Source organism: Gekko japonicus, unplaced genomic scaffold (assembly GCF_001447785.1).
Source record: "Gekko japonicus isolate JY-2015 unplaced genomic scaffold, Gekko_japonicus_V1.1 scaffold103, whole genome shotgun sequence".
Classification (NCBI taxonomy): Eukaryota; Metazoa; Chordata; class Lepidosauria; order Squamata; family Gekkonidae; genus Gekko; species Gekko japonicus.
In genome coordinates this window covers 1,199,010-1,225,995 of record NW_015160210.1, presented here as the reverse complement: position 1 = coordinate 1,225,995, position 26,986 = coordinate 1,199,010, and the positions used below count along the sequence as shown (strand labels likewise).

Sequence of the window (26,986 nt, the reverse complement as noted above, 5' to 3'; positions counted from 1 at the left end):
CATAGGATGGAGCTGCAGTAGCTCAAGTGATTAAGACGCTGAACTGCAGGCTGTGGAAGGTCCGTAGTTCTGGAGTTCGAGACCCGGGTGCCGCATGACGGAGTGAGCTCCCGTCTCTAGTTCCAGCTCCTGCCAACCTAGCAGTTCGAAAGCAAGAAATTGCAAGGAGATAAATAGGTACCACTTCAGTGGGAAGGTAACAGCGTTCTGTGCACCTTGGTGTTTAGTCATGCCGGCCACATGACCACGGAAACGTCTTCGGACAGCGCTGGCTCTTCGGCTTTGAAATGGAGATGAGCACCGACTGGCTTTCGAGCAAGGGAACCTTTACCTTTACCTATGCATAGGATACCTTGAACTCCTTGAAGAAAAAGTGGGATTTTTAAAAAAGGATGAAAGGTATGCTGCCTCAGAACATGGAGGCTCCATTTTCCAGGCATGGTTAATAGCCATGGATGGATTCACTCGCCGTGAATATGGGTGTGTGTGTGTCTCTCCTCTTAAAGGTTGTCCTCTTTATATTTTTTTATTTGGGGGAGTCGTTATGCTGCCCCTCCGTGGATCCGGCCCGAGGCGGCCTATGAAACGAAGCACAACAAGGCATTTTAAATCCTGAAGCAGCGAGAGAGTAAGAAACACAGACCCGAGCAGCTACGAAAATAAACATTTGGATTAAGTGCGCGGCTCCGTGACTCTATCCAAGCGCATGAAAGGAGCAGTCCTTTGATTAAAAGCCTGGGCGAACCGCGGCCCTGACCCGGACAGCCCAGGCAAGGCCGATCTCGGAAGCAAAACAGGGCCGACCCTGGCGTGTACTTGGAAGGGAGACCTCCAAGGAATACCAGGGCCAGGACGCAGAGGCAGGCAGTAGTAAGCCACCTCTTTGAAACATCCAGGCTTCACTAAAGGTAAAGGTCTCCCTTGCTCGAAAGCCAGTCGAGTCCGACTCTAGGGTTGCGGTGCGCATCTCCGTTTCCAAGCCGAAGAGCCAGCGCTGTCCGAAGACGTTTCCGTGGTCATGTGGCCGGCATGACTAAACACCGAGGCGCACGGAACGCTGTTCCCTTCCCACTGAAGTGGTACCTATTTATCTACTTGCAATTTCTTGCTTTCGAACTGCTAGGTTGGCAGGAGCTGGAAGTAGAGACGGGAGCTCACTCCGTCATGCGGCACACCCGGGTCTCGAGCTGCTAAACTACTGACCTTCCACAGCCTGCAGTTCAGCGTCTTAACCACTTAACTTCACTAGGGATCACCAGAAGTCAACTATGACTTCCAGGCGCGCGCGCGCACGCACACACACACACAAATACCCCCCCCCCCCCAAAAAGCCTGGGTTATCAGTGTGGTGCACTGGCAGGTGGTGGATTTGAACCTCGGCCTCCTGAATCATAATCCAACACTCTTCACCTAATCCAGTACTCTTCGAGAGCCAGTTTGGTGTAGTGGTTCAGTGCGCGAACTCTAATCTGGGAGAACTGGGTCTGATTCCCCACTCCTCCACTTGCACCTGCTGGAGGACCTTGGGCAAGCCGTAGTTCCGGCACAGAAAAAGAGCAGTTTCTCTCAGAGCTCTCTCAGCCCCACCTGCCTCACCGGGTGTCTGTTGTGGGGAGTTGGAGGGAAAGGAGTTTGTAAGCCGCTCTGAGACTCCTTCGGGTAGTGAAAAGTGGGGTATAAATCCAATCTCTTCTTCTTCACCACTACACCACATTGGCTCTGGGCCGGGGGTCAGGTCTGGAGCATGTCATGTGCCCAGGGGAGCACCTCTGGGCATGCACAGAGCGCCTTGCTCCTGATTGTTTCCTGCCAGCTCTCTTTGGCACAGGAGGGCGTGGTTTCCGGGCAGCATGCAAGTAGATGTGGGGAAACGAACCCATGGGAAAGTTCAGAGGTCTCGGCGGATTCCATTGTGCGTGCTTAAAGAAGCGGCGTTTAATTACAGCTCTGAGCGGCGTTGTGGGGGGAAATGGACAAAGCCCTAGTGATTATGTTGTCCGTCTGCCCGCTCCAAGTCCAAACTCCCTCCCCACGGTTAGACCAGCTTTGTAGCGGGCTGCTAATGAAGATATTTGCACAAGGGTAGCTCTCGATGCTCCAGTGACTGTGCAAGAGATTGTTGGTCTAATAACATAAATACATACCAAGTCCAAACTGCATTTGCAAAGACGCATTTGCAAAGGATTTAAGCCTTCTGGTAAACCCAGAATGCTTCCCACAAAGGAGGCTGCCTGCTGCATCTCTGCAGGCGTCAGCACTTGCTCTAGTGTTGGATCTCTCTGCTGCGTCTCCACACTGGGTATTGCTCAGTGACTGGGTTGTGCCCAGTGCACGGACTTGGCAGAATTATTTGCACTCAGGCAGATGAGCATGCAGAACGGTGACTCTGACAGAGGCACAACAGAGGGTTTCTCCTTAATGATGAAATTCATTACAGCCCCCTCTTTCCAATGTTAGTAGAGAACAAATGCTAAGACAAGGCAGGGGGGAATGTCCAGAATCCGCCCATCTTTCATGAGCAAGAGCACGTGGAATTCTTCAGTCCCATCTTTCTCTGGCTGCAGGCTGTGACGGTGAACACACGCAGCTGAACGCCAGCGACAGTTAGCCCCGTTCTCAAACTAGGTCATCTGTGTGGAAAAACAAAAGGAACCATTTGCGTTTGGGGAACAAAAGCGAGGCTGTGCTTGGAGCGCTTTATACTCTCCCTGCACGCGCACACACCCAAAGGTTTCTGCGGCCAAAATTCTTTACTAAGAAAACTTAACATCCTGTCGAAAATATGCACATTTGCTCAATGTCTTAACTCTGGCAGGGGTGTCGCCCTGCTTTTGCTAATTGCGGAGAGAGCATAACATCAGAAGAGCCCTGCTGGGTCAGACCAGTGAGGGTCCATCCAGTCCAGCACCCCGTCTCACACAGTGGCCAACTAGTTCCTCTGGAGGGCCAACAACAGGGCAGAGAGGCCGAGGCCTTCCCCTGATAAGAATCTCAGAAGAGCCCTGCTGGATCAGAACAGTGAGAGTCCATCCAGTCCAGCATCCCATCTCACACAGCAGCCAACCAATTCCTCTGGTGGGCCAACAACAGGGCAGAGAGGCCAAAGTCTGATGTTGCCTCCTATCTCTGGGATTTAGAGGTTTAGTGCTTCTGAAAGTGGAGGTTCTCTTCAATCACCATGGCTTGTCACCGGTGTTCCCTCTCAGCTGAGTGAGTGTGAGCTAGCTCACAGTTTTTTAGCCTCCGGCTCACACATTTTTGTCCTAGCACAAGAGGGATGGCTCCAGAGCAAACTAACTGACGCAGCAGCCAAATCGCTCGCTCACAACTTTAATGCCAGTAGCTCACAAAGTAGAATTTTTGCTCACAAGACTCCACAGCTTAGAGGGAGCATTTCTTGTCGCCTCTGATAGACTTATCTTCCATGAATCTCTCTAATCCCCTTTTCAAGTGGTCTGTTCTTGTGGCCCTCACTCCATCCTCTGGCAGTGCATTCCACATTTTAATCGCTCTCTGCGTAAAGTAGTATTTCCTTATGTCCATCTTGAACCTACTGCCCATTAGCTTCGTTGGATGTCTTCAAGTTCTTGTATTTGAGGAGAGGAAGAAAATTTTCTCTTTTGTCAACCCCCTTCACCCCATGAATAATTGTATAGATCTCTCTCATGTCCCCCTCCCCTTAGTTGTCTCTTCCCTAAACTGAAAAGTCCCCGAGACTCTTCACCCTTTCCTCCTTAGGGAAGGGGATCCAACCCCTGAATCATCTGGGTTGCCCTCCTCTGCGCTTTCCCCAGCTCTGCCATGTCCTTTTGGAGATAACAGTGACCAGACAGACTAGCTAAACAAAACGTTACTTGCTCAGATAAATGTTGGAAATGTAAGAATAAGACTGGTTCATTTTATCGTATGTGGTGGCTGTGTGATGTTACAAAAAGGTTTTGGAGATGGGTACATGAGATAATGCAAAAAATAATAAGAACCAAGGTCCCATTTACTCCAGAGATATTGTTATTGAACATATTTCCGAAAGACTTTGATAAAGCAAATAGGTATTTGATTGTTCACTTGTCGACAGCTGCAAGGATTTTATATGCCAAATATTGGAAAACAATGGAGATTCCAACAAAACAAGAATATGTGAATAAGCTGTTTGAAACGGCTGAGAATGATAAATTGACGGTGGAGATGAGAGTTGGAACAGAATGGACTTTTCAAAAAACTTGGAAGAGATTTTATGACTGGTATAATATAAGCGCAATGACCTGATGGTAATTTGAGTACGCAGAAATGATAAGCTAGTAAAATAGATAATGAGATTAGAAATGTAACAAATAGATAATGACCAGGGGGCCATCACCCGGAAGTGACGTCATCGTGTTGGGGATGCTCTAGGATTTGGGCAAACTCTATGGCCAAATACCAAATATATGATGCCCCTGACGTGATGATGTCATTTACGGATGGAGTCGTCGTGGCGACATCCCCACCCGCCCCCGGAATGCTCCCCCAAACCCTCCCACTGGAGCAACGAGGGGGCCGGTCAGCCCTAAAGAAATGAGAAGGCGTAAGCAACATGAAGGCGAAAGAGGACGAAAGTGTTGGGTGGAGACTCCCCTCTGCTTCAGCCACTTACACATTTGTCAGCCTGATCTACCTCACAGGGTCGTTGTGAGGATAAAATGGAAGCAGGGAGAACAGCTGCTTTGTAAAGCTGCTTTGGGAAGGACAGCGGGGTATGAATATCTAAATAAGACATTGATGCGAGCTTTTGTGGACTGCTTCATGCACGTATATATCTACATGGACTCGAATCCACGGAAGCCCATGCTGGAATAAAAGTTTGCTAGTCTTCAAGACTCCTGTTTGTCGTTTTGAATGTTGGGTTTACTTTCATTCTCTAGGGCGAGGATCCCCCAAATCTTTGAGCCTGCGGGCACCTTTGGAATTTTGACATGTCTCGGTGGGCGCAGCTGCAAAATGGCTGCCCCAGGAGGCGGAGCCAGCCACAAAATGGCTGCTGCAGCTGACCGTCAGTCACACAGTGAAGATCCTTGTGCTGTGGTGGCAGCGGCTGCCAAAGCAGCATTGTTAAATCTCTGTACAGCCAGTCAAGTCTCCATGGGGTAGTCAGAAGTCTTGCTGGGCAAATCCTCACCTGTGCCCAGCCACTTCCTACAAACACTTGGCGGTCTCCCGAAAAGATGTCGGCACCATGTCGGGGATCGCCGGGGATTTCATTCTATACTCTTGTTCAAACGAATGTTTCGGTTGCCGAAATCTCGCGTGTACGGCGCTTGCGAACCGGTCGTCTCAAGCCTCAGAGGCGGCCTTCGCATTTTGAAAGATGAAAATCGTTTTAAAAAGCTCTCTCCCTGCCTGACCAGCAGCACAGATCCTTTAGGTATTGTTTTCCACCCTGGCCCCCCGCTTTGGGCTTCTCTGTTTGCATTCCCATTGCTCCCGAACCTCCGGGAACCGTTTCTAGGTTGGGAAGACGGCGAGAGCAGTTTTGCTGAATAAGCAGCCCCGGCCAGAGACCGTCCGGTTGCTGTGCGCAACCAGCATGCGGGAGGCCGGTTGCTTGGTGACCCTGTTTTGGCGAGGGATTCTTGCAAACATTGCCGTGGCTGCCAGGAAGTGGGGGGGAGAACAGAAAGTCCAAATGGGCTTCGGGCGGCGGCGGGGGGGGGGAGTGGCACATCGTGTTCACGGAGCAGTAGCAATGTCTTAGTTGTTGTAGATTTTCCGGGCTGTATGGCCGTAGGCTTGGCATTGCAGTACCTGACTGTGAGGTGCTTGCTTATTGGGGAGATGGTTTTACCTTTAAACAATCTCTGTGTATATAAACTTGGGAGTTTTCTGCTGCCACCAGAAATTAAAAATTCCAGTTCTCTCTCTGCTGGTAGTATGACCTAGGGTCTGGGCACTTCAGAGGACTATGTGGCCCTGAGGAAGTACTGTACTGAATCCTTGGATAAATTTAAACAAAAATTGATTTATTTAACAAAGAACAAAATAGGTTTCTGGTTATTTTGAACTGTTGCTGAAGAAAGGAATTTGTAAATATAATTGGCAAAGCTTGGTGCCAACAAACAGCCTCTCAAACTCCACTCTGACAGGCTTATACACTCAATATATCTCTCTCATATATATATATATATATATATATAGCCACACAGGCTTTGTTTTATTCACACAGAATAGAATTAACTCTCTTAGTCACACAGACTAAACTGTTGGTCTTATTCACACAGAAATAGACTCAAAATCCCATAGTCACACAGACTATGCTCTCTCTTCAAACTTTACACACCGAATCACTTCAGAACTCCTCCATACTTGTCTCTTCTCATAGACACCCACCCACAGATTCCTCTCAGAACATCTCCTCTTACACTCTCAGTCATCAGCCAATCAAAATACACTTGTCTCCCGCTATCATTCTTCTCATTTTACTGCAGTTAAACTAAACATTTAAAGGAACACACATCCCAAAACATGAACAAATTACACTGACATTTCACCAGCAGCTGTGACTAGCATCCTCAGAGGTATAACACAGAAAGAGGGAGTACTCTATGTCAATGTGTCTGTAGTAATGTCTATTATGAAAGCTGTTAAAAGCATAGGAGTAGGAGCCAGGAGAAACTGTTGGCGCCTCGATACAGCAGCTGCTTTGTTGCAAAAATCCAGCTTTAACGCACCACGGGAGAGGGGCCGTGGCTCAGTGGCAGGGCATCTGCCCGGCATACAGAAGATTCCAGGTTCGGTCCCCAGCAATGTTCCCTCTAAGCTGTGGAGTCTTGTGAGCAAAAATTCTTCTTTGTGAGTTACTGGCTTTAAAGTTGTGAGCCAGTGATTTGGCTACTGCATAAATCAGTTAGCTCTGGAGCCCTCCTTCCTGAGCCAAGGCAAAAGTGTGTGAGCTGGAGGCTAAAAAATTGTGAGCTAGCTCACACTAACTCAGCTTAGAGGGAACACTGGTCCCCGGCATCTCCAGCTGAAAGGGAACAAATAGCAGGGGATGTGAAAGACCTCCGCCTGAGACCCTGGAGAGCTGCTGCCAGTCTGAGTAGGCAATACTGACCTTGATGATGGGCTGATTCAGTAGAAGGCAACTTCATGTGTGTTTGGGTGCCAACCATTCAAGAAGTGGACGAGGCAGCATGTGATGTAGAAGACACCAGCCCGAGACTGTGGAGAACATTCTAAACACACCTCTAATTACCAATCTTTAAAGTATAATCGATCCATATCCCCAATTATGAAACTTCAAGGCATAATCCAACAATTCCTCAGTATACAATATACTTTTGTACTTAATATACGCTGTCCATAAGCAGTGCTCCCTCTAAGCTGTGGAGTCTCGTGAGCAAAAGTTCTACTTTGTGAGCTGCCGGCATTAAAGTTGTGAGAGAAAGCGATTTGGCTGCTGCATCAATTAGTCTGCTCTGCAGCCCTCCTTCCTGAGCTGAGACAAAAATGTGTGAGCCGGAGGCTAAAAACACTGTGAGCTAGCTCACACTGACTCAGCTTAGAGGGAACACTGTCTGTAAGTATTATCCTCTGAAGTCAGACAACAGTGCCTCTGGAACACAACAGTCCGCTAAGTTTCTCACGGTCTGTGTTATTATTTTCCTTCTCCAACGCGGTCCCGGTAATTTCTCTCGTTTCTCATAATCGCTTCTTCAAGGAACATTCAGCCGTGACTTTCTAATGGTCATAAGGAGTTTTCAAGGTTGTTATCATGAAATAGACTTCTTCTGGCGGCGGAGGACACCAATCACGTACAATCTTTATTATGATTCCTCCTTGCGTACAAATAGTTGGTGTAGGTAACTCTCAGGGATCTGATCCAGTATAAGGCTGCGTCATGTGTAGTGAGCACAAAATTCTTCTTGTTCTAATGTGGACTCAAGCACTCGAGGGTTGGTAGATTGGGATCTGGGAAACTCAGGTTCGAATTCCAACTCTGCCACAGAAGTTCGCTGAGTGACACACTGCAGCCTAACCTACCTCCCAGGGTTGTCGTGAACCTAAAACGGAGGGGAGGAGAACCAAGTAATCTGCTTTTGGTCTCCGTTGGGGAGAAACGGGGCTTATGAACGGAGTGCATAAGAATTCTGGTTGCAGTCTCTCTCTCTCTCCCGCGCCTTTGAGTCTTTTCCTTGACTCCCCACCTTCCTCAGATATGGAGCCCCTGGTGTTGAGTTCACTGGCTTGCACAGGGAGACGGCCACAGTCACCCAGATACACTTCCTACCTGGGCAGGTAAGACGGCCAAGTCTTCAGTTTCCTTTGCCTTCGCGTGTTGTTGTTGAGGTAATGTGGGAGGTTCTTAGCCTGAGGTGCCATGTATCACTTCCTCACCATTAAGATGGGACCCCCATGGTCCAGCTGTACCTGAACTGTCAGTGAATCTCTCCACCAAGACAACCATGCACCTCCAGCACTGATACATCTGAGAGCCAGTTTGGTGTAGTGGTTAAGAGTATGGACTCCAATCTGGGAGAGCCGGACTTGATTCCCCACTCCTCCACATGCAGCTGCTGGTGTGACTTTGGGTCAGTCACAAGTGCTCTCAGAGCTGTTCTCTCAAGGGCAATTCTCGAGAGAGCTCTCTCAGGCCCACATGCCTCACAGGGTATCTGTCGTGGGGAGGGGGAGGGAAAAGAAATTGTCAGCCGCTCTGAGACTCCTTCGGGCAGTGAAAGGCGGGGTATAAATCCAATTTCTTCTTTTTTGTCTTCTTCTTTTGCGAAGGTTTCCGGCCACCTGGTACCTGTGTGGGGGCGGTAACAGTGGTCCAGTCGAGGGGTATAGAGTCAGTGATCGTTTGTTTTATCCCTGTAGGGAGGGATGGGGCTAGAAATCCTTTGCAGTCTTGTGCTCCGCATGAAAGGAGGAAATGGATCTAGGGCTATCCATTCCCCCTGGGGGGCGGATTTCCCCCCGCTTTGGAGGCCCGATTTCCGCTGCCACAGAATCGGGCCCCAGGGGAAACCCCACCCCGGCATGCACGTCACCCAGATGTGACGTGATGACACAGCCAAATGGCTGTGGCCCCGCCCCCAGCGTGCCCGGCGTCATGACATCACTTCCCTTTGGTGTGCAAGCGGTGCGCGTGCGCACGCTCCGGGAGCCACCCCAGAGTCCCCCGCCGGCGAGGTAAGTCCGATTTGGCAACCCTAACTGACATGGTGGGAAAGGCGGGCTATAAATATGAAGAAATGAAATAAATAAAATAAAACACTTGGAGGGGGGAGGGGGCACCGCGTCTGGGACCCCGTGTCCTAGCCACGTCTCTCTTCTTTTCTTCCAGGGCCGCCTGCTCTCCCTTCTGGACGACAACACCCTTCACTTGTGGGAGATCTACCACAAAGATGGCTACTCCCACTTGGAAGAGACACGCAGCTTCCTCCTCCCCGGACGTCCAGGGTTCGACAGCGCTAAGTACTCATTGCCTGCTTGCCTTCTTTCTTTCGCGCTTGCCCGGGGAGTTTGGGGGCCTTGGAGGGGGTCTCCTGGAAGCGGAGACCTCCTCGGAGGAACTTGGTATCCGGATGATACCTTCTTCCCTTCTAGACTCCCTGACTGTGCCGTCGGCCCGTTCCTCTTCTTGATCTCTGGGTAGCCGGGGACGCTGCTAAAAAATTTCCCATTCTGCTGCCCCTGCTTGGTCTAGCTTCTGCTGCTGGGGGCAGAGGTGGTACGGTGACTAGGCGTGAGCCAAAAACATCAGCTCCGTTCCAATAGGGCCCTAGAAAATATACTGCTATGTTAAGAGTTTTATACTCACAGAGAGAATTTATTGTGCCCTTATGTCTTGTATGTACATCACTGTCCTTGAGAAAGATTGTGGCCCCCCAGCACCAAGAAGACAGAGCATCACTGCCCCAGATGTAAGAACGTAAGAGAAGCCATGTTGGATCAGGCCAATGGCCCATCCAGTCCAACACTTTGTGTCACACAGTGGCCAAAACCCAGTTGCCATTGTGAGGTCCACCAGCAGGGCCAGAACTCCAGAAATCCTCCCATTGTTGCCCCCCCCCAAGCAACAAGAAGACAGAGCATCACTGCCCCAGACTTAAGAATGTAGGAGAAGCCATGTTGGATCAGGCCAATGGCCTGTCCAGTCCCACACTCTGTGTCAGACAGTGGCCAAAACCCAGGGGCCATCAGGAGGTTCACCAGTGGGACCAGAATTTTAGAAGAACCTCCCACTGTTGCCCCCCAAGCACCAAGAATACAGAGCATCACAGCCACAGACATAAGAATGTAAGAGAAGCCGTGTTGGATCAGGCCAATGGTCCATCCACTCACACACTCTGTGTCACACAGTGACCAAAACCCAGGGGCTGTCAGGAGGTCCACCAGCAGGGCCAGAACTCCAAAAGCCCATCCACTGTTGCCCCCCCAAGCACCAAGAAGACAGAGCATCACTGCCCCAGACTTAAGAACGTAAGAGAAACCATGTTGGATCAGGCCAGTGGCCCATCCAGTCCAACACTCTGTGTCACATAGTGGCCAAAACCCAGGGGCCATCAGGAGGTCCACCAGCGGGGCCAGAACTCCAGAAGCCCTCCCACTGTGGTCCCCAAAGCTCCAAGAAGACAGAGTATCGCTGCCCCCCTGACACAGTCGTCCTTCTAGACCTGGTGGCTAATAGCCACTGATAGACCTCTGCTCCATATGTTTATCCAATCCCCTCTTGAAGCTGTCCATGCTTGTAGCCGCCACCACTTCCTGCGGCAGTGAATTCCATGTGTTAATCACTCTTTGGGTGAAGCAGGACTTCCTTTTATCAGTTCAAAGCCTAGTGACTTTGATTCAGCTGTGTAGGGTTCAAATCCTCGTCCTCAGGTTATAAAAACCAGTAGTCAGTTTCTGCTTTGTGTGGACCTTCTTCACCCACAGTGGTCTCACGCCTGCTATGTGGCAATCCGGAAGAAGCTGCCCAGTTGAATAGGCCAGACTTCACGATATGGGGCTCAACAGTGAGCAGTTTTTGGGCCAAACCAGGGTCCTTGAGCAGTGCCATCTCCCCACCTCACTGAAGTAGGGATATGTGGTGTTTGTGTTGCCATTAACTTAGCCAGCAGCCATTTTGCACAGTGAGGGCAAAAGGGCCTCAGTCCCTAATTGTCTTGTCAAAGCGGCCATCTTGTAAAATTATCCTCAGAGCCAGTGTGGTATAGTGGTTAAGAACAGCGGACTCTAATATGAAGTACCGGGTTTGATTCCCCACTCCTTTTCCACATATAGCCTGCTGGGTGACCTTAGGTCAGTCACCGTTCTCTCAGAGTTGTTCTCTCAAGAGCAGTTCTCTCAGAGCTCTCTCCTAGCCCCACCTACCTCACAGGGTGCCTGTTGCGAGGAGAGGAAGGGAAGGCGATTGTAAGCCACTTTGAGACTCCTTCGGTGGTAGAAAAGCAGGGTATTAAAACCAGGGGTCGTTTCATAGAAAAAGAGCTAGGGGAACTCATTAGCATAACTCATTAGCATATGCCACACCCCCTGCCATCACCGGAAGTGTGTCATAAGGCCACACACACCACTCAGTCTTCGTCTTAAAGGTTAGTCTTAAAGGTGCTATTTGTTAGTCTTAAAGGTGCTATTTGAACTCTTGGACTATTTTGCAGCAACAGACTAACACAGCTAATTCCTCTGAATCTAAACCCATCACTCAGGCTCCACCTCCAAAATCTGTCTGGGGCCTGGCGGTGGACCTGCAAGGCCGGCGGGAGTGCGAGGAAGCCCTGGCAAGGCCCTCCCTGGCCCCAGGCAGGCAGGAGTGGGGAGAGCCACCTCCTGGCTGAATGAGGGCCGGAAGTGGGGCGGCCGGAAGCAAGGGGCGGGGCTTCGTCATGTGCCCCGCCCCCCGCACCTCACCCAGGGGAACTGCGATCCCCCCCGAATCTACCTCTGATTAAAACCAAGTCTTCTTCTTAGTCCGTTTTTAAAAAATATATTGACATAACGGGTCTGTCCACAGGGTTCTTGCGTTTCGAACACCAAACTGCGACTTTTCCCCCTCTCAGGCTTCCTCACGACTCCATTTTCCACAGATTCCTCATGGCCCTTCTGTGATCTCTCGAATCAGGACATGAAAATAAGGTAAAGGCTGATGGTGCGAGGAAAGGAAAAATATGTGATTATTCAGCTAAAAGTTTCCTATGCGTTTTGCCAACCGGCTTCTTCAGGGGAGTCTGTAGCATAATATACCAATACAGGACTGAGTTTTCATAATCATATAACGATGATTATTTGGTTAAAGTTATGTAGATAAAAATTGTATTTAATATTATTTGTCGACATAATTTCGACTCGATAACCATCATGTATTCTAGAAAAGAGCAAGAATCCAGTCGCACCTTCAAGACTGATTAAACTTGTGGCAGGGGAGGAGCTTTCGTGAGACATTGCTCACGTCTTCAGACAACTTCAGAACTTCAGATAACCTTGCCACAAATTTTGTTAGTCTTGGAGGTGCTGCTGGACTCTTGCTCTTTTCTACTGCTAGTAAAGGTAAAGGTTCCCTTGCTCGAAAGCCAGTCGAGTCCGACTCTAGGGTTGCGGTGCTCATCTCCGTTTCAAAGCCGAAGAGCCAGCGCTGTCCGAAGATGTTTCCGTGGTCATGTGGCCGGCATGACTAAATACCAAGGCGCACGGAACGCTGTTCCCTTCCCACCGAAGTGGTACCTATTTATCTACGTGCAATTTCTTGCTTTCGAACTGCTAGGTTGGCAGAAGCTGGGGCCAGAGACGGGAGCTCACTCCATCATGCAGCACACTCGGGTCTTGAACTGCTGAACTACCGACCTTCCACAGCCTGCAGTTCAGCGTCTTAACCACTTGAGCCACCGCAGCTCTACTGCTACAGACAGACTAACATGGCCACCAGTCTTGATCCATTATACATTCTGATGGTGAAGTGTAGACCGGTGTTCCCTCTAAGCTGAGTCAGTGTGAGCTAGCTCACAGTTTTTTAGCCTCCAGCTCACGTATTTTTGCCTTAGCTCAGGAAGCAGGGCCCCAGAACAGACTAATTCATGCAGGAGCCAAACTGCTCGCTCACCACTTTAACGCCAGTAGCTGACAAAGTAGGATTTTTGCTCACAAGACTCCACAGCTTAGAGGGAGCATTGTTCTGCGGATACTTAAATCTCCTGATTAGGACTACATTGATAGAAGGTAGATTTTCCAGCAACCTTGGGGGGGAAACCCTGGGTATGCAGAAAAATCTGAAAACTAGAAAAAAATGGGGGGGGGTTAAATCCCCCAAATACAAGAGTGTTGTCTGTGCAGATACAGACGAAGCTCCTACTCCTCCGCTGTGTCCAGGCTGTTGAGGCAGCAAAGCCAGGGTCAGGTGGGCTTGAGGTTGCCAGATCCCTTTTGCCTGCCAGCAGGGGGATGGGGGGGGGCGTTCCGGGAGTAGAAAGTGATGTCCCCCCAAAAAAAACAGTGACGTCACACGTGACATGCCTGCATCAGCCGGAGGTGACAGCAGCAACATTGGGGGCGACACTCCGCCTTGTGGGCAAAACTCTATGGTAAAATTGGCATCAAACCATTGAGTTTTGCCCCAAATCCAGAGTGTCACCTCCTGACGTTGCTGATGTTCCGAAGTCACTTCCGGGTGATGCAGGCATGTCACGTGTGAGGCTGTTTAGGGAGGGGATTTCCCCCTACTGGGGCGGGTAAAAAGGTAAAGGTTCCCTTGCTTGAAAGCCAGTCGAGTCTGACTCTAGGGTTGCGGTGCTCATCTCCGTTTCAAAGCCGAAGAGCCAGCGCTGTCCGAAGACGTTTCCGTGGTCATGTGTCCGGCATGACTAAACACCAAGGCGCATGGAATGCTGTTACCTTCCCACCAAAGTGGTACCAATTTATCTACTTGCAATTTCTTGCTTTCGAACGGCTAGGTTGGCAGGAGCTGGAACTAGAGACGGGAGCTCACTCCGTCATGCGGCAACCCGGGTCTTGAACTGCTGAACTACCGACCTTCCACAGCCTGCAGTTCAGCGTCTTAACCACTTGAGCCACCGCAGCTCCTTGCTGTGGCGGGTAGGAGCCCGCAAATTCAGGAGATCTCCTGCCCCCCTGGGCAAATGGCGACTCTCGCTGGAGGGAGCGGCCACCACGGTGAAGCCGGGCTTTGGCCGGATAGGGGGAAGCAGAGCTGGAGTTGGGCAGGATGAGGGGGAGCTGCCGCCGTGGTGAAGGTGGGGTTGGACAAGCGGGGAATCCCCACTGTGGTTTCGCAGGTACCCGCAGGTACCTCAGGAGGGCTCGATAATTCTATTCATATATTACATTAAGGACTCCCTTGAAGTTTTAGGTGAGCAATAAAATATATTTTTCATTCGCTCGCACCACTGGCCTTGGCCTCGTTTTTATCTCTCAGTGACTGTTGCGGCGCGTTTATTTTCTCCTTATCTCTCGAATCCGATTGGGTGAGTGAATTTGAGAGAGCCCACCAGAACCCCGAGGAACCTGTGGAGAATGACGTTGTGAGGTAACTCGAGGAAATGTGGCTGCCATTCGGCACCTGAACTGCTGGAAGGCCTCCTCGTGAAGAGACTCAGTGACTGTATGAAGGGGGCTAGCCATGTGGAGGTGGGGGGCCATGGCCGGGCGTCGTCCATCTTGGATTCTGGATTCTATCCTGGGCTATGGGGCCTCCATTAAATATGAGGCTGCCTGTTGTGAACTCTGGGAACACACTTCTTACGTTGAATCCTAAAGCTGGTGACTCCGCTGAAAGCAAGGAATGGCTTCGCGCCTCGAGGTGACTTGCTGGGATGGGGTGTGAACCTTTGAAACCTTCCAAGAAGCTGGTAGAGCTGTTTTCCGTAGGCGCTCAAGCATTCTTCTATAGGCCTCAGCTTTGCGTGCGCATAAAAGCTCCACTTGGGTGTGTGATTTGCGACGGTGGTCTTCAAAATGCCTTCCGGGAAAACTGGAGGTCCCCTTAGGGGCTCATTCGGGATTCTTTGGATATCGAGGGAGCTTCTCTGAGAGACTGTGTTCCTCTAGCAGGGCCCAACCTTGGGAGAGTGTAAGGGCTCTTCTCGGGCATGTGCTGGGTGCCAGTGAAGCACGGCCAGTGTCCCCGCATGGACAGGGAGGGGTCCTTCTCAGTGCCTCTTTGGGGGAGAAATGGAAAGTGGTTCCCTCGAAGGATTTTTTTGAAAACCACCGGTCTGATGTGCAGGGCGGTACTGCTCATAACTTCTGGCTTATTCTTCTCGTCTTCGTAGCTCTCCTCCCAGCATTACTCGGGTAACGGTGATCCTGTTGATGTCCACCTGTGACATTGCGTGCCTCGGGACGGAAGGGGGTGGCGTCTACTTCTTGGAGCTCCCGGGTTTGACGCTCCTGGAGGACAAATCTCTGTACCAAGACGAGGTCCTGCAGAGGTGAGTTTAGGGATCCCGGGGGGCGAGGGGAAGGTTGGAGCAGGGAGTAGAGCACGTGACCAGGCAGAACGGCGTTGGTGGGGAATGATGGTTTAAGATCCATAGATTTTGGCTATGCAGAATCTGAACCTAACTGGGTAGGGGCTGTGGCTCAGTGGAAGAACCTCTGCAGAAGGTCCCGGGTTCAATCCCCAGCATCTCCAGTTAGAAGGACCAGGCAGTAGGTGATAGGAAAGACCTCCGCCTGAGACCCTGGAGAGCTGTAAAGAGGGGCCGTGGCTCAGCGGTAGAGCATCTGCTTCGCATGCAGAAGGTCCCAGGTTCAATCCCCAGCAGCATCTCTAGTTAAAAGGACCAGGCAGGAGGTGATGGGAGAGACCTCTGCCTGAGACCCTGGAGAGCTGTCAAGAGGACCTGTGGCTCAGCGATAGAGCACCTGCTTGGCATGCAGAAGGCTCCCAGGTTCAATCCCCGGCATCTCCAGTTAAAAGGACCAGGCAGGAGGTGATGGGAAAGACCTCCGCCTGAGACCCTGGAGAGCTGTAAAGAGGGCCTGTGGCTCAGCGGTTGACCATCTGCTTGGCATGCAGAAGGTCCCAGGTTTAATTCCCGGCATCTCCAGTTGAAAGGACCAGGTAGTGGGTGATGTGAAAGACCTCCACCCGAGACCCTGGAGAGCGGTTGCCAGTCTTAGCAGACAGTACTGGCTTTGATGGACCGAAGGTCTGATCCAGTATAAAGCAGCTTCAATATGTGACCTATACAAAGCATTGTGTGGTTGCAAGTCAGTCAGATGCTGGGAGGTGTGTTTTCTTAACACAATACGTGGGGAGGGGGGTGCATGGAGAACAGCTTGGCGTAATGATTAAAGTGTCGGACTAGGCTCTGGGAGACCTTGGTTTGAATCCTCACCTGACATGGGAACTTGCTGGGGGACCTTGGGCCAGTCACACGCTCTCTGCCTAACCTGCCTCGCAGGGTCGTTGTGAGGATAAAAGGGAAGAGGGGAAATGGATGCACATGCACACTACCCTGAGCTGCTTTGTGGAAGGGACGGATAGAAAATATATGTTTAGTCAATTAACTGTAAAATGTGCCATGTGCGTTGGCAGATGTACTTTGGCTGGGAGGGTCTTAGCGGGAGGCCCTCCCTGTGGAAGGAGGAGGAGGGCTCTTCTCAGCAGTCAGACCGGCTTACGTGACCTGTTAAGAAAGGTCATTGGCAAATTCGTGGAGCTTTGTCAGTGCCTAAGGGAACTTCCCTTTTCTTACTGTCCTTGGGGTTTTCTTGGCCAAGATACTGGAGTGGATTTCCACTTCCTTCTCCAGTGGAGAAGCTCCAATACTTTGGCCACCCAATGAGAAGGGAGCCCTCACTGGAGAAGACCCTGATGCTGGGAAAGATCAAATGTCAAAGAAGGAGGGGGCGGCAAAGGATGAGATGGTTAGACAGTGTTATCGAGGCAATGGACATGAAGCTGAGCAAACTCCGGAGGATGGCGGAAGACAGGAGGGCCTGGTGCGATGTGGTCCAGGGGGTCGCGAAGAGTCGGACTCGACTGTGCGACTGAACAACAACAAGGGAACTTCCATGTTTGGAGGCAGCCTATTATCCAATTCAGTAGCCGAAGGCCTCTCTTCTTATCTCTTTCTTGTGGGTTTCCTGGAGACATTTATTATCGTCAGATATTGTGCTAAGGGGTGTGTCCTCCTAATCAATGTTCCCGACAAATCGTTACGTTATTAGAAGGCTGGATTTGGTCCAGGCCGAGGTCTGCCCAATTCCGGTCATGTCCCTTGCGTATCGAGGATGGTCACGGCCCAGTAAGGAGCCCCGTTGAATGCCTTGCGCTTGCATTCCAGCGTACCAGAAGACTACAAATGTGGGAAAGCTCTGGGTCCAGTGGAGTCGCTCCAGGAACACCCCCGAGACCCGACCAAAATTCTGATTGGCTTCAGCAGGGGACTGATGGTGCTGTGGAATAAAAGCACAAGAGAAGCGGAGCACCTCTTCCTGGGTAACCAGGTACGTACGAGGCCGGTCTGAGAGGTTTTCTAAGAATCCCGCACAAGCCGCTCACTGGGTCTTGATTCTGTTCTATATGTCTGGCTTCTGTCTAGTGCTGTGGTGAGACAGTTTTTGTGCAGTCAGATTTAGGGGTATAATTTTCCCGGTTGGACTCCTGTTATTCCTGGGGGGGAAATTAAAAAAAAAACTTGCAGAGAAGTGGGCATGATGACATCACCTCCGGGAAAAACCCAGAAGTGACAGCAGGTAGCTCTAAGAGTCACCAGAAACTTTATGGTTTTACCATCGAATTTTTGGCAGTTCCTAGAGCTACCCACCAGTGCTTCTCAGCTTTCCCTGGAAGTGATGTCATCACACTCGCTTCCAGAGAAAATCCAAACATGACAGTAAGTAGCTGTAGAAATATCCGGAAACGTTATGGTCTTACCATAGAGTTCCCGGCAATTCCTAGAGCTACCTGCCATTGTTTCTAATGGATCCTGTTCCATCTCAGAACCAAATGGACATGGTTGAGCACCTTTGGGAGTCCCTCGTTGGCACAGATTAGACTGTTAAGACAGTGTTTCCCTTTCAAGGTGGCTTGAAAGGCGCATTGGTACGTCTCCCATCCTGCCTTGGGCAAGCTGTTTTGAACAGAGGTGTGGATTTTCATAGTACTTAAAAAAAAACTGCGTTTGGCCAGAATCTATAGCAAAACTTGCACTTTTTTGGAACGCTGCCATAGGGAACTAGTTAAGTTTGCCAACATCATCTTGGGAAATACCTCAAGGCTTCTGGGGGTGGACTCTATGGGGTTTGGGGCGTAATACTATAAAGTCCCCCTTCCCAAAGCAGCCAGTTTCTCCAGTGGAACTGATCTCTCTTGTCTGGTGATGAGCTATAATCCTAAGAGACCTCCAGACCAGTGTTCCCTCTAAGCTGAGTTAGTGTGAGCGAGCTCACAGTTTTTTAGCCTCCAGCTCACACATTTTTGTCTCAGCTCAGGAAGGAGGGCTCCAGAGCAAACTAATCTATGCAGCAGCCAAATTGCTTGCTCACAGCTCTAATGCCAGTAACTCACACAGTAGAATTTTTGCTCACAAGACTCCACAGCTTAGAGGGAACATTGCTCCAGACCCCACCTGGAGGCTGGGAACCCTAAATTGGATACACCCCCCCAGTCTACTTCTGAGGGCCATCTATTTCAGATTCCAGTTTTGTTTTGTGCAAATTCTAGATCCAACCCCGCCAGGGCCCCCCCCCCCCCAAACGGCGTGCAACTTTATTTATTCGGGGGTTTGCGGTAACAAGGCTCTGCTCTTTTCAAAGGCCATCTGCTGTCTTCGTCCCCCCCCCCCGCACGTTCGAGTTCACAGTTGGGTGTTTGTCTCTTCCAGCAATTGGAAAGCGTCAGCTGGGAGCGGAGCGGCCGGACGGTGGTGAGCTCTCACAACGACGGCGGCTATGCGGTCTGGTCGGTGACGGAGGGCTCCCCTAAGACCATTCAGCCGGTCACTTCCACTGTCCCTTACGGTGAGTTCAGCGTTGACCTAGTGTTCCCTCTCAGCTAAGTTAGTGTAAGCTCACTCACTGTCTTTTAGCCTCCGGCTCACACATTTTTGTCTTAGCTCAGGAAGGGAGGGCTCCACAGCAAACTGATTTCTGCAGGAGCCAAATCGCTTGCCCACAACTTGAACGCCAGTAGCTTGCAAAGTAGATTTTTTTGCTCACAAGACTCCGCAGCTTAGAGGGAGCATCGGTGACGTGTGTTCCTTAGTACCTCTTCGTGCGATCCTGGTGCCCGCTCAGTTTTTTTGCTCATTTTTTTTTACTCTCAGTTGTGCTGATTCCAGGGGAAGGTGTCAAAATTACGTTTTGGGGGACTCACGGGGGCGTGCAAAGCTGAGCTCCTCCCGTACCATCTGCCAGGCAGTAGGCGAGGATAATTTATCGGCTGGAAGCCATCTCTAGTAATTGCTTGGAAAATGCGATTTAATGCTGTCTCCTTTTTAAAAAGAAGATATTTGGCCCCAGGCCGGATTTCTTAATGTTGTATCCTGGGGCTAAATGGCTTTCTTGAAACAGGGAACGATCCTGTCAGCTTGGAGACAAGAGCCCTACTCACGTGTTAACACAGAACACAATGTACGATCCATGTTGAGGTTTCTTTATAAATGTGCTTAGTAATTCTCAAGTTAGTGTTCGACACAAGAATGGCAGAACATGCAGTTTAAACCTCATAATTATCCTGGTACTGGTCTCCAGTTTTATTTGTAAAGCGAACGCTCTTTGACTGTTTCTCGCAAATAGATGTACGTGCATACATGTTGGCTGTACGTACGTTCACTGTCACATGCGAACAGTGCTATGGTTTACTGTGTTCCAGAGGTCAAGAAAGTTGCCTGTTCCTCAACGGTCTCAAAAGTCCGGCTTTTGGGCCACAGCCGAGGTTGTGATTGTTTTTTTTGGAAGGGCGCAAATATTCATTTATCGCTGGCAGCAGGTTTTGGTGCCAGTTTGTACAGCTGGCAGACCAGAATGGTAAAGCTTTCTCTGCAATACTTTGGGCTGCAGAGCAAGTCTGTACGTCTGTGCACCCAGGTGCCCACTTTCCACAAAACTCCGTACTTGCGGAAAGCGAGCATGCTGTTCTAAGAACCTCTGCACCCATGAGGACTAGCAACTTTAAAATCTTTTTTGTTTTTAACAGAAGAGGTTTGCAACACTTTGTTCACCAACTATTCTTGTTGGGGCTCAACGTTAGTCATAAGTTCCCCAGATCTGGCCTTAGTAATGGCGGGTGAGGGGAGAAATGAGTGCTTGTTTTGTCCCCTCTTGTATGAAGTGCTTGAGATCAAGTGAGAGCCAGTTTGGTGTAGTGGTTTAAGTGGTTTAAGTGTAGTGCACGGACTCTAATCTGGGAGAACCGGATTCGATTCCCCACTCCTCCACTCGCAGCTGCTGGCCTTGGGCAAGCCACAGTTCTATCAGTGCTGTTCTCTCAAGGGCAGCTCTGGAAAGAGCTCTCTCAGCCCCACCTACCTCACAGGGTGTCTGTTGTGGGGAGGGGAAGGGAAAGGAGTCTGTAAGCCACTCTGAGACTCCTTTGGGTAGTGGAGGGCGGGCTATAAATCCAGTCTCCTCCTCCTCCTCTTCCTTCTTGAGAGCCAGTTTGGTGTAGTGGTTAAGTGCGCGGACTCTAATCTGGGAGAACCGGGTTTGATGCCCCACTCCTCCACTTGCAGCTGCTGGATGACTTTGGGCAAGCCGTAGTTCCGTCAGAGGTCTTCTTGAAAAAAAGCAGTTTCTGTCAGAGCTCTCTCAGCCCCACAGGGTGTCTGTTGTGGGGAGGGAGAGGGAAAGGAGTTTATAAGCCGCTCTGAGACACCTTTGGATGGTGAAGGGCGGGGTATAAATCCAATCTATTCCTTCTCCTTCTTGGGAGCCAGTTTGGTGTAGTGGTTAAGGGTGCAGACTCTAATCTGGGAGAACTGGGTTTGATTCCCCACTCCTCCTCCACGTGCAGCTGCTGGATGACCTTGGGCAAGCCGTAGTTCTGTCAGAGCTGTCCTTGAGAAAGAGCAGTTTCTGTCAGAGCTCTCTCGGCCCCACCTACCTCGCAGGGTGTCTGTTGTGGGGAGGGGAAGGGAAAGGAGTTTGTGAGCTGCTCTGAGGCTCCTTTGGGTAGTGAAGGGCGGGGGATTAATCCAATCTCTTTTCTTCTTCAAAACCCTTATCTTCCATTTCAGGTCCCTTCCCGTGCAAAGCAATCAACAAGATTGTGTGGCAGACATGCGAGTCAGGGTACGTACCACCTTGCAACTAGATCGACTCGTGCATGTCAGAGAATGGGGTGGCAGAGCTCTTGAGGTGGTAGAACAGACCGTGTGGCACCGGTGACAATTCCCGCTGTGAATTTCCCTCTGTAGAATCAAATTCTTCTGGGCCGATGGAAAACTAGTGCCGCAAGGTGCTACTTCTGTCTTTGGCTTGCAGTGCTAGTCTTCTGTCTGCAAGGAGAGTTTGTAACGTATCATAGCGTTCCCCCCAAAAAAGTGATCCTCTAAAGTGCCGTCCTTTCTGCCCCCCTTTTGGCTGCACCCCCTAATTCCCCTGAATGTTTGTGCCGGATCTTACAAACATAGGGTCGGGCACGATAATACGGCACGGAGATAATGTGAATCTTGCTTTCTTGTAGGTTAATGTTGTGGTGCTTTTATTTACTCATGGGGAAGGGAGCCAGTTTGGTGTAGTGGTTAGGAGCGCGGACTCTAATCTGGGTGACCCGGTTTTTATTCCCCACTCCTCCTCCATGTGCAGCTGCTGGTGTGACCTTGGGCCAGTCACAAGTTCTCTCAAAGCTGTTCTCTCAAGAGCAGTTCTTGAAGGAGCTCTCTCAGCCCCACCTCCCTCACAGGGTGTCTGTTGGTGGGAGGGGAAGGGAAGGAGATTGTAAACTGCTCTGAGACTCCGAGTGAAGGGTGGGGTATAAATCCAATCTCCTCCTCCTCCTCCTCCGTCAACCTTTTTTACTGACTGTTGGACTCCCCCCCCCAAGCTGAGTTCGTGTGAGCCAGCTCACAGTTTTTTAGCCTCCAGCTCACAGATTTTTGCCTTCGCTCAGGAAGGGATGGGCTCCAGAGCAAACTCATTTATGCAGTGGGCAAAACCGCTTGCTCACCACTTTAATGCCAGCAGCTCACAAAGTAGGATCTTTGCTCACAAGACTCCACAGCTTAGAGGGAGCTTTGCCCCCCACCCTCCAGTCCATACCACCCCCAACTCTCGTCAGGCTTCCGACCAGGAACCGTTGCGGGAGGAGCTTCCTCCTGAGGGTCAACTTTTCTCTTCTCGTAGGGGTCACTTCATCATTTTCAGTGGCGGGATGCCCCGGGCCAGTTACGGGGACCGGCACTGCGTGACTATCCTGCAAGGACAGACGCTGGTCACCTTGGACTTCACGTCGCGCGTGATTGACTTCTTCACGGTATACGACACCGAGGTAGAGGAGGGTATGCACTTTGCTATTTAAAAAAACAACCACCAGGGCCTCCCTCGTCTAGTACTTTCCTAGCTTCTAGCGTCTCTTCCTTGGGGGGGGGGGGTCAGGTGCCACTCAGTGTGAAACAGCGTCCTCAGTACGGGGTTTTTTATGTACATACTGTATCTTGTCCCTGTCCATGGGGTTTTCTTGGCAAAAATCCTGGAGTGGGTTGCCATTTCCTTCTCCAGGGGATCACGCTTGGTCTCAGTTCTCTGCTGTGGCCTCTCCGTCTTGGGTGGCCCTCCACGGCATAGCCCACAGCCTCATCGAAGCGATGGCGAACCTCAACAGCATGACAAAAAGTAGAGACATCACCCTGCCAACAAAAGTCTGCATGGTCCAAGCAATGGTATTCCCGGTAGTCATGTATGGCTGCAAGAGTTGGACTATAAGGAAGGCCGAGCGCCGAAGAATAGATTCTTTTGAACTATGGTGCTGGAGAAGACTCTTGAGAGTCCCTTGGACTGCAAGAAGAACAAATCAGTCAATCCTCAAAGAAATCAACCCTGACTGTTCCCTGGAAGGCCAGATAATGAAACTGAAACTCAAATACTTTGGCCACCAAATGAGAAGGGAGCACTCACTGGAAAAGACCCTGATGCTGGGAAAGATTGAAGGTCAAAGAAGACGGGGACGGCAAAGGATGAGATGGTTGGACAGTGTCATAGATGCAACGAACATGAAACTGAGCAAACTTCAGAGGACAGCGGAAGACAGGAGGGCCTGGTGGGATCTAGTCCATGGGGTCGCGAAGAGTCGGACTCGACTGTGCGACTGAACAACAACAATCTTGTCCCTCTTTTTTCCAGAGTTCGACAACCCGACTGCCTTGGTGGCTCTCGTGGAGGAGGAGTTGGTTGTGGTCGACCTGCAGACACCCGGCTGGCCCACGATCCCCGCCCCCTATCTGGCCCCACTCCATTCCTCCGCCATCACCTGCTCCTACCACATCTCCAACGTCCCCCTCAAGTTGTGGGAGAGGATAATTAGCGCGGGAGAGCAGCAGAGCCCCCGGTCGTCCTCTGGGGTGAGTTGGCGCACGAGTGTGGCTGGGAGAGCCACATTGACCCTTCAGATGTTGCTGGGGCGGGGGGTGTCTTTGTTGACGTGGGTACCTTTTGGGGATTGTGCCAGGGGAGGACACGTTGACTTGGAACCCAAGTCCCGCTTGGCTTGGCGCCCCACTTGGTGGCGTGGTGAGGAGCGCGGACTCTAATCTGGGAGAACCGGGTTTGATTCCCCACTCTGCCACGTGCAGTTGCTTGGTGACCTTGGGTCAGTCACAAGTTCTCTCGGAGCTGTTCTCTCAAGAGCAGTTCTCGAAAGAGCTCTCTCGGCCCCACCTGCCTCATAGAGTGTCTGTTATGGGGAGAGGAAGGGGAGGAGATTGTAAGCCACTCTGAGACTCCTCCTCCAACCTCCTCCTCCTCCTCCTCAGAGGTGGGTCTCCCCCGTGCACTGCATTCTTCTAATGCTCTTTGAGGATCACCGATCTTGCCTGAGTGGAAGCATCTAGCATCAGAGGGACGCATTACACAGCAGAGTGTCACTTCCACAACAGGGAAGGGTACAGTGCAACGACGAGAGATGGTTTTAACAAACTGGAACGGGGTTCCCTGCAACAGCTGCATGGTTATGCAAACAGGTCTCTGCAGGGGCTGGTTCAGCTCAGGAAAACGGCATGGGGGTGATGCAAGAGCATAGCCCCCCCCCCCCCCCCCCCCCCCCCCCCCCCCCCCACCGCCATGCTGTGATCCTGAGCCAAATTGGGCTTTTTGCGTGGCATTCCCCATAGTTGCAGGGGAAGCAGCGGAAGGTGCTGGAGGAGTGTTTTATTTTTTTGAACTTCTCCACATTGAACCACTTACAAGTAACCCCACCACAGTGTGTGGCTTTTCTGCTTGTAGGGAGCTTGATATAGGAAAGTAAGGAGAGCCCTGCTGGATCAGACCAGTGAGGGTCCATCTAGTCCAGCATCCCGTCTCTCACGGAGGCCAGCCAGTTCCTCTGGAGGGCCAACCACAGGGCAGAGAGGCCGAGGCCTGCCCCTGAGAAGAACCTCAGAAGAGCTCTGCTGGGTCAGACCAGTAAGGGCCCATCGAGTCCAGCATCCTGCCTAACACAGCAGCCAACTAGTTCCTCTGGAGGGCCAACCACAGGGCAGAGAGGCCGAGGCCTGCCCCTGAGAAGAACCTCAGAAGAGCTCTGCTGGGTCAGACCAGTAAGGGCCCATCGAGTCCAGCATCCTGCCTAACACAGCAGCCAACTAGTTCCTCTGGAGGGCCAACCACAGGGCAGAGAGGCCGAGGCCTTCCCCTGATGTTGCCTCCCGGCTCTGTTATTCAGATGTTTACTGCCTCTAAAAATGGAGGTTCTCCTCAGTCACCACGGCTAGTAGCCATTGAGAGACTTATCCTCCATGAATCTGTCTAATCCCCTTTTCAAGCTGTGTATTCCTGTGGCCATCGCTACATCCTCTGGCAGTGAATCAATCACTTATTGTGTAAAGTAGTATCTTCTTTTGTCCGCCCTGAATCTACTGCCCGTCAGCTTTGTCGGATGTCTTCAAGGTGGGTGGGGGAAATGGTACAAGCAGGACCGCCGTCCACTGGGCTGTGAATTTGGCTGAGTAACTTTGGCCTAGTCCTCTTCTCTTTCGGCCTCGCCTGCGTCACAAGGTTGCTGTGAGGCCGCAAGGCAGGAGAGAGAACCGTGTACTCCACCCCGCGCTCCTCGGAGGACGGGTGGAATAAATTTGTGATAGTTAACGAGATAGACCAAGCCCAAGAGATTCTCTTGGAAGATGGAGGGGAACTCAAAGCGATCTTTATGGAGCAGTTAGGATAAGGGTTGCCAAGTCTTACCGAAGTAATAGCAGAGGAGTCCAGGGCCCTCTCCGGGAGTCCCTGCATGCGCGCAAAGCCTGCGTGCGCCGCAATAACATTATCACGCTGGGTACAGAACTGACGTCATCACGCTGGGCATGTCGCTGGGCGACACTCTGGTAATCGCCCTAAAATCTCTATGGTACCACAGAGTTTTCAGGGTGATTGCTAGAGCGTCGCTCGGCGACGTGCCCATCGTGATGACGTCACTTCCGGGCGACATCATAACGCTGGGCATGTCGGCCTGATCTGGCCACTTCGGGGGTGGGGTTTAGGGTTGCCAAGTCCAAATTTCTTAATAGCGGGGGGACTCCTGGAGGTGACGCAATCGCGTCGCGCATGTTGGGGGCGGGGCCACAATCATCTGAGGGGAAACCATAAAGTTTTCCCTCGGATGATAGAGCGTCCCCCCGCAACATGCCCGACGCGATTGCGTCACCTCCGGATGATGTGTTCACGCCGGGCACATCACGCGCTTTGGGGGTGGGGTCACCCCAGTGGCCCAATCCCCGCCTGCGGGGAACGGGCCTCTCGGGCGGAGGTTTCCCCGTCCCCCGGGGGGACTTGGCCACCCTAGTGGGGTTCCCCCCTCCGGCCAGATCCAGACCGGCGGATTTGGGGCCCTTTTAGCGGGGGACTTGGCAGCCCTAGTTAGGATTGAAGTGTGTTAGAATTTAGTGCACCAAAAGTGCTCCCTTGATCTAGGTATGCCCCAGATAAACTTTCCTCCTAATAATGTTTCATTCTCGGTTGTGTATATGGCTCTACTATATTTTTCTGAGGGTCTTTTTTGCCCCTTTAACAGAACTGGCCCATCACTGGCGGAAGAAATCTGGCGCAGGAACCCACGCAGAGAGGACTTCTCTTGACTGGGTGAGTTGTGGAGCAGCTTCTGTTCCATACTGTCTTGGGCAGGTGTGTGAGGCGCGTTTGAATCTTGTGTGGGAAGCGAGTTCGAGTCTTGTGCTTGTGACCAGTGTTCCCTCTAAGCTGAGTTAGTGTGAGCCAGCTCAGTTTTTTAGCCTCCGTCTCACACATTTTTGTCATAGCTCAGGAAGGACGGCTCCAGAGCAAACTAATTTATGCATTAGCCAAATGGCTCACTCACAACTTTAATGCCAGTAGCTCACAAAGTGGAATTTTTGCTCACAGCTTAGAGGGAGCATTGCTCGTGACATAACTGTTATTTACAGGGGGGGGGGGGGAGAAGTTGGCATAGAAAGTGTGTTTGGCAGGTGATGTTAAAGGGGTCACCAGCATAGTGTGGTGGGTTAGAGTGTGGGGCCAGGACCCAGGTTCCAATCTCCTCTCTGCCATGGGTGACTTTGGGACAGTCATGCACTCTTGGCCTAACTGCCTCACAGGGTTGTTGTGAGGATAAAATGGATGTGAGGAGAATTATTGTGTGCTTCTTTGAGGAGAAAAGTGGGGTATGAATTCTAAAATGTCTTTGGGCTGGGAAAACGATGGAAAGGGGACCCCAAAATTATTACGGACGGAGCACCTTGCTTGACAGAACAGGGGGGCTCTTTGAGGGCTTTTCTGTTTAGAAATCCAGTTTAAATCAGCGCACGAGTAAACAGAACCTTCTTAATTTTTCAGTCACGTATCCATCCACTCGGAAGAG

The 26,986-nt window shown here is 51.1% G+C and overlaps 1 protein-coding gene across 2 annotated transcripts in view; it reads left to right on the top strand.

Annotated features, from left to right (window-relative positions):
• Positions 1–26,986, top strand: part of LLGL1 (lethal giant larvae homolog 1 (Drosophila)) — an 87,950-nt gene that overhangs the window by 39,913 nt on the left and 21,051 nt on the right. The window contains exons 3-11 of one of the 2 annotated variants that reach the window (XM_015409331.1): positions 8,190–8,271; positions 9,323–9,438; positions 15,264–15,422; positions 17,286–17,448; positions 18,828–18,963; positions 21,180–21,234; positions 22,288–22,442; positions 23,284–23,501; positions 26,165–26,232. In XM_015409331.1, the coding sequence (XP_015264817.1) occupies positions 8,190–8,271; positions 9,323–9,438; positions 15,264–15,422; positions 17,286–17,448; positions 18,828–18,963; positions 21,180–21,234; positions 22,288–22,442; positions 23,284–23,501; positions 26,165–26,232 (1,152 nt within the window). Of the gene's footprint in view, positions 1–8,189; positions 8,272–9,322; positions 9,454–15,263; positions 15,423–17,285; positions 17,449–18,827; positions 18,964–21,179; positions 21,235–22,287; positions 22,443–23,283; positions 23,502–26,164; positions 26,233–26,986 lie in introns of both variants that reach the window. The other variant, XM_015409324.1, reaches the window with a different exon arrangement.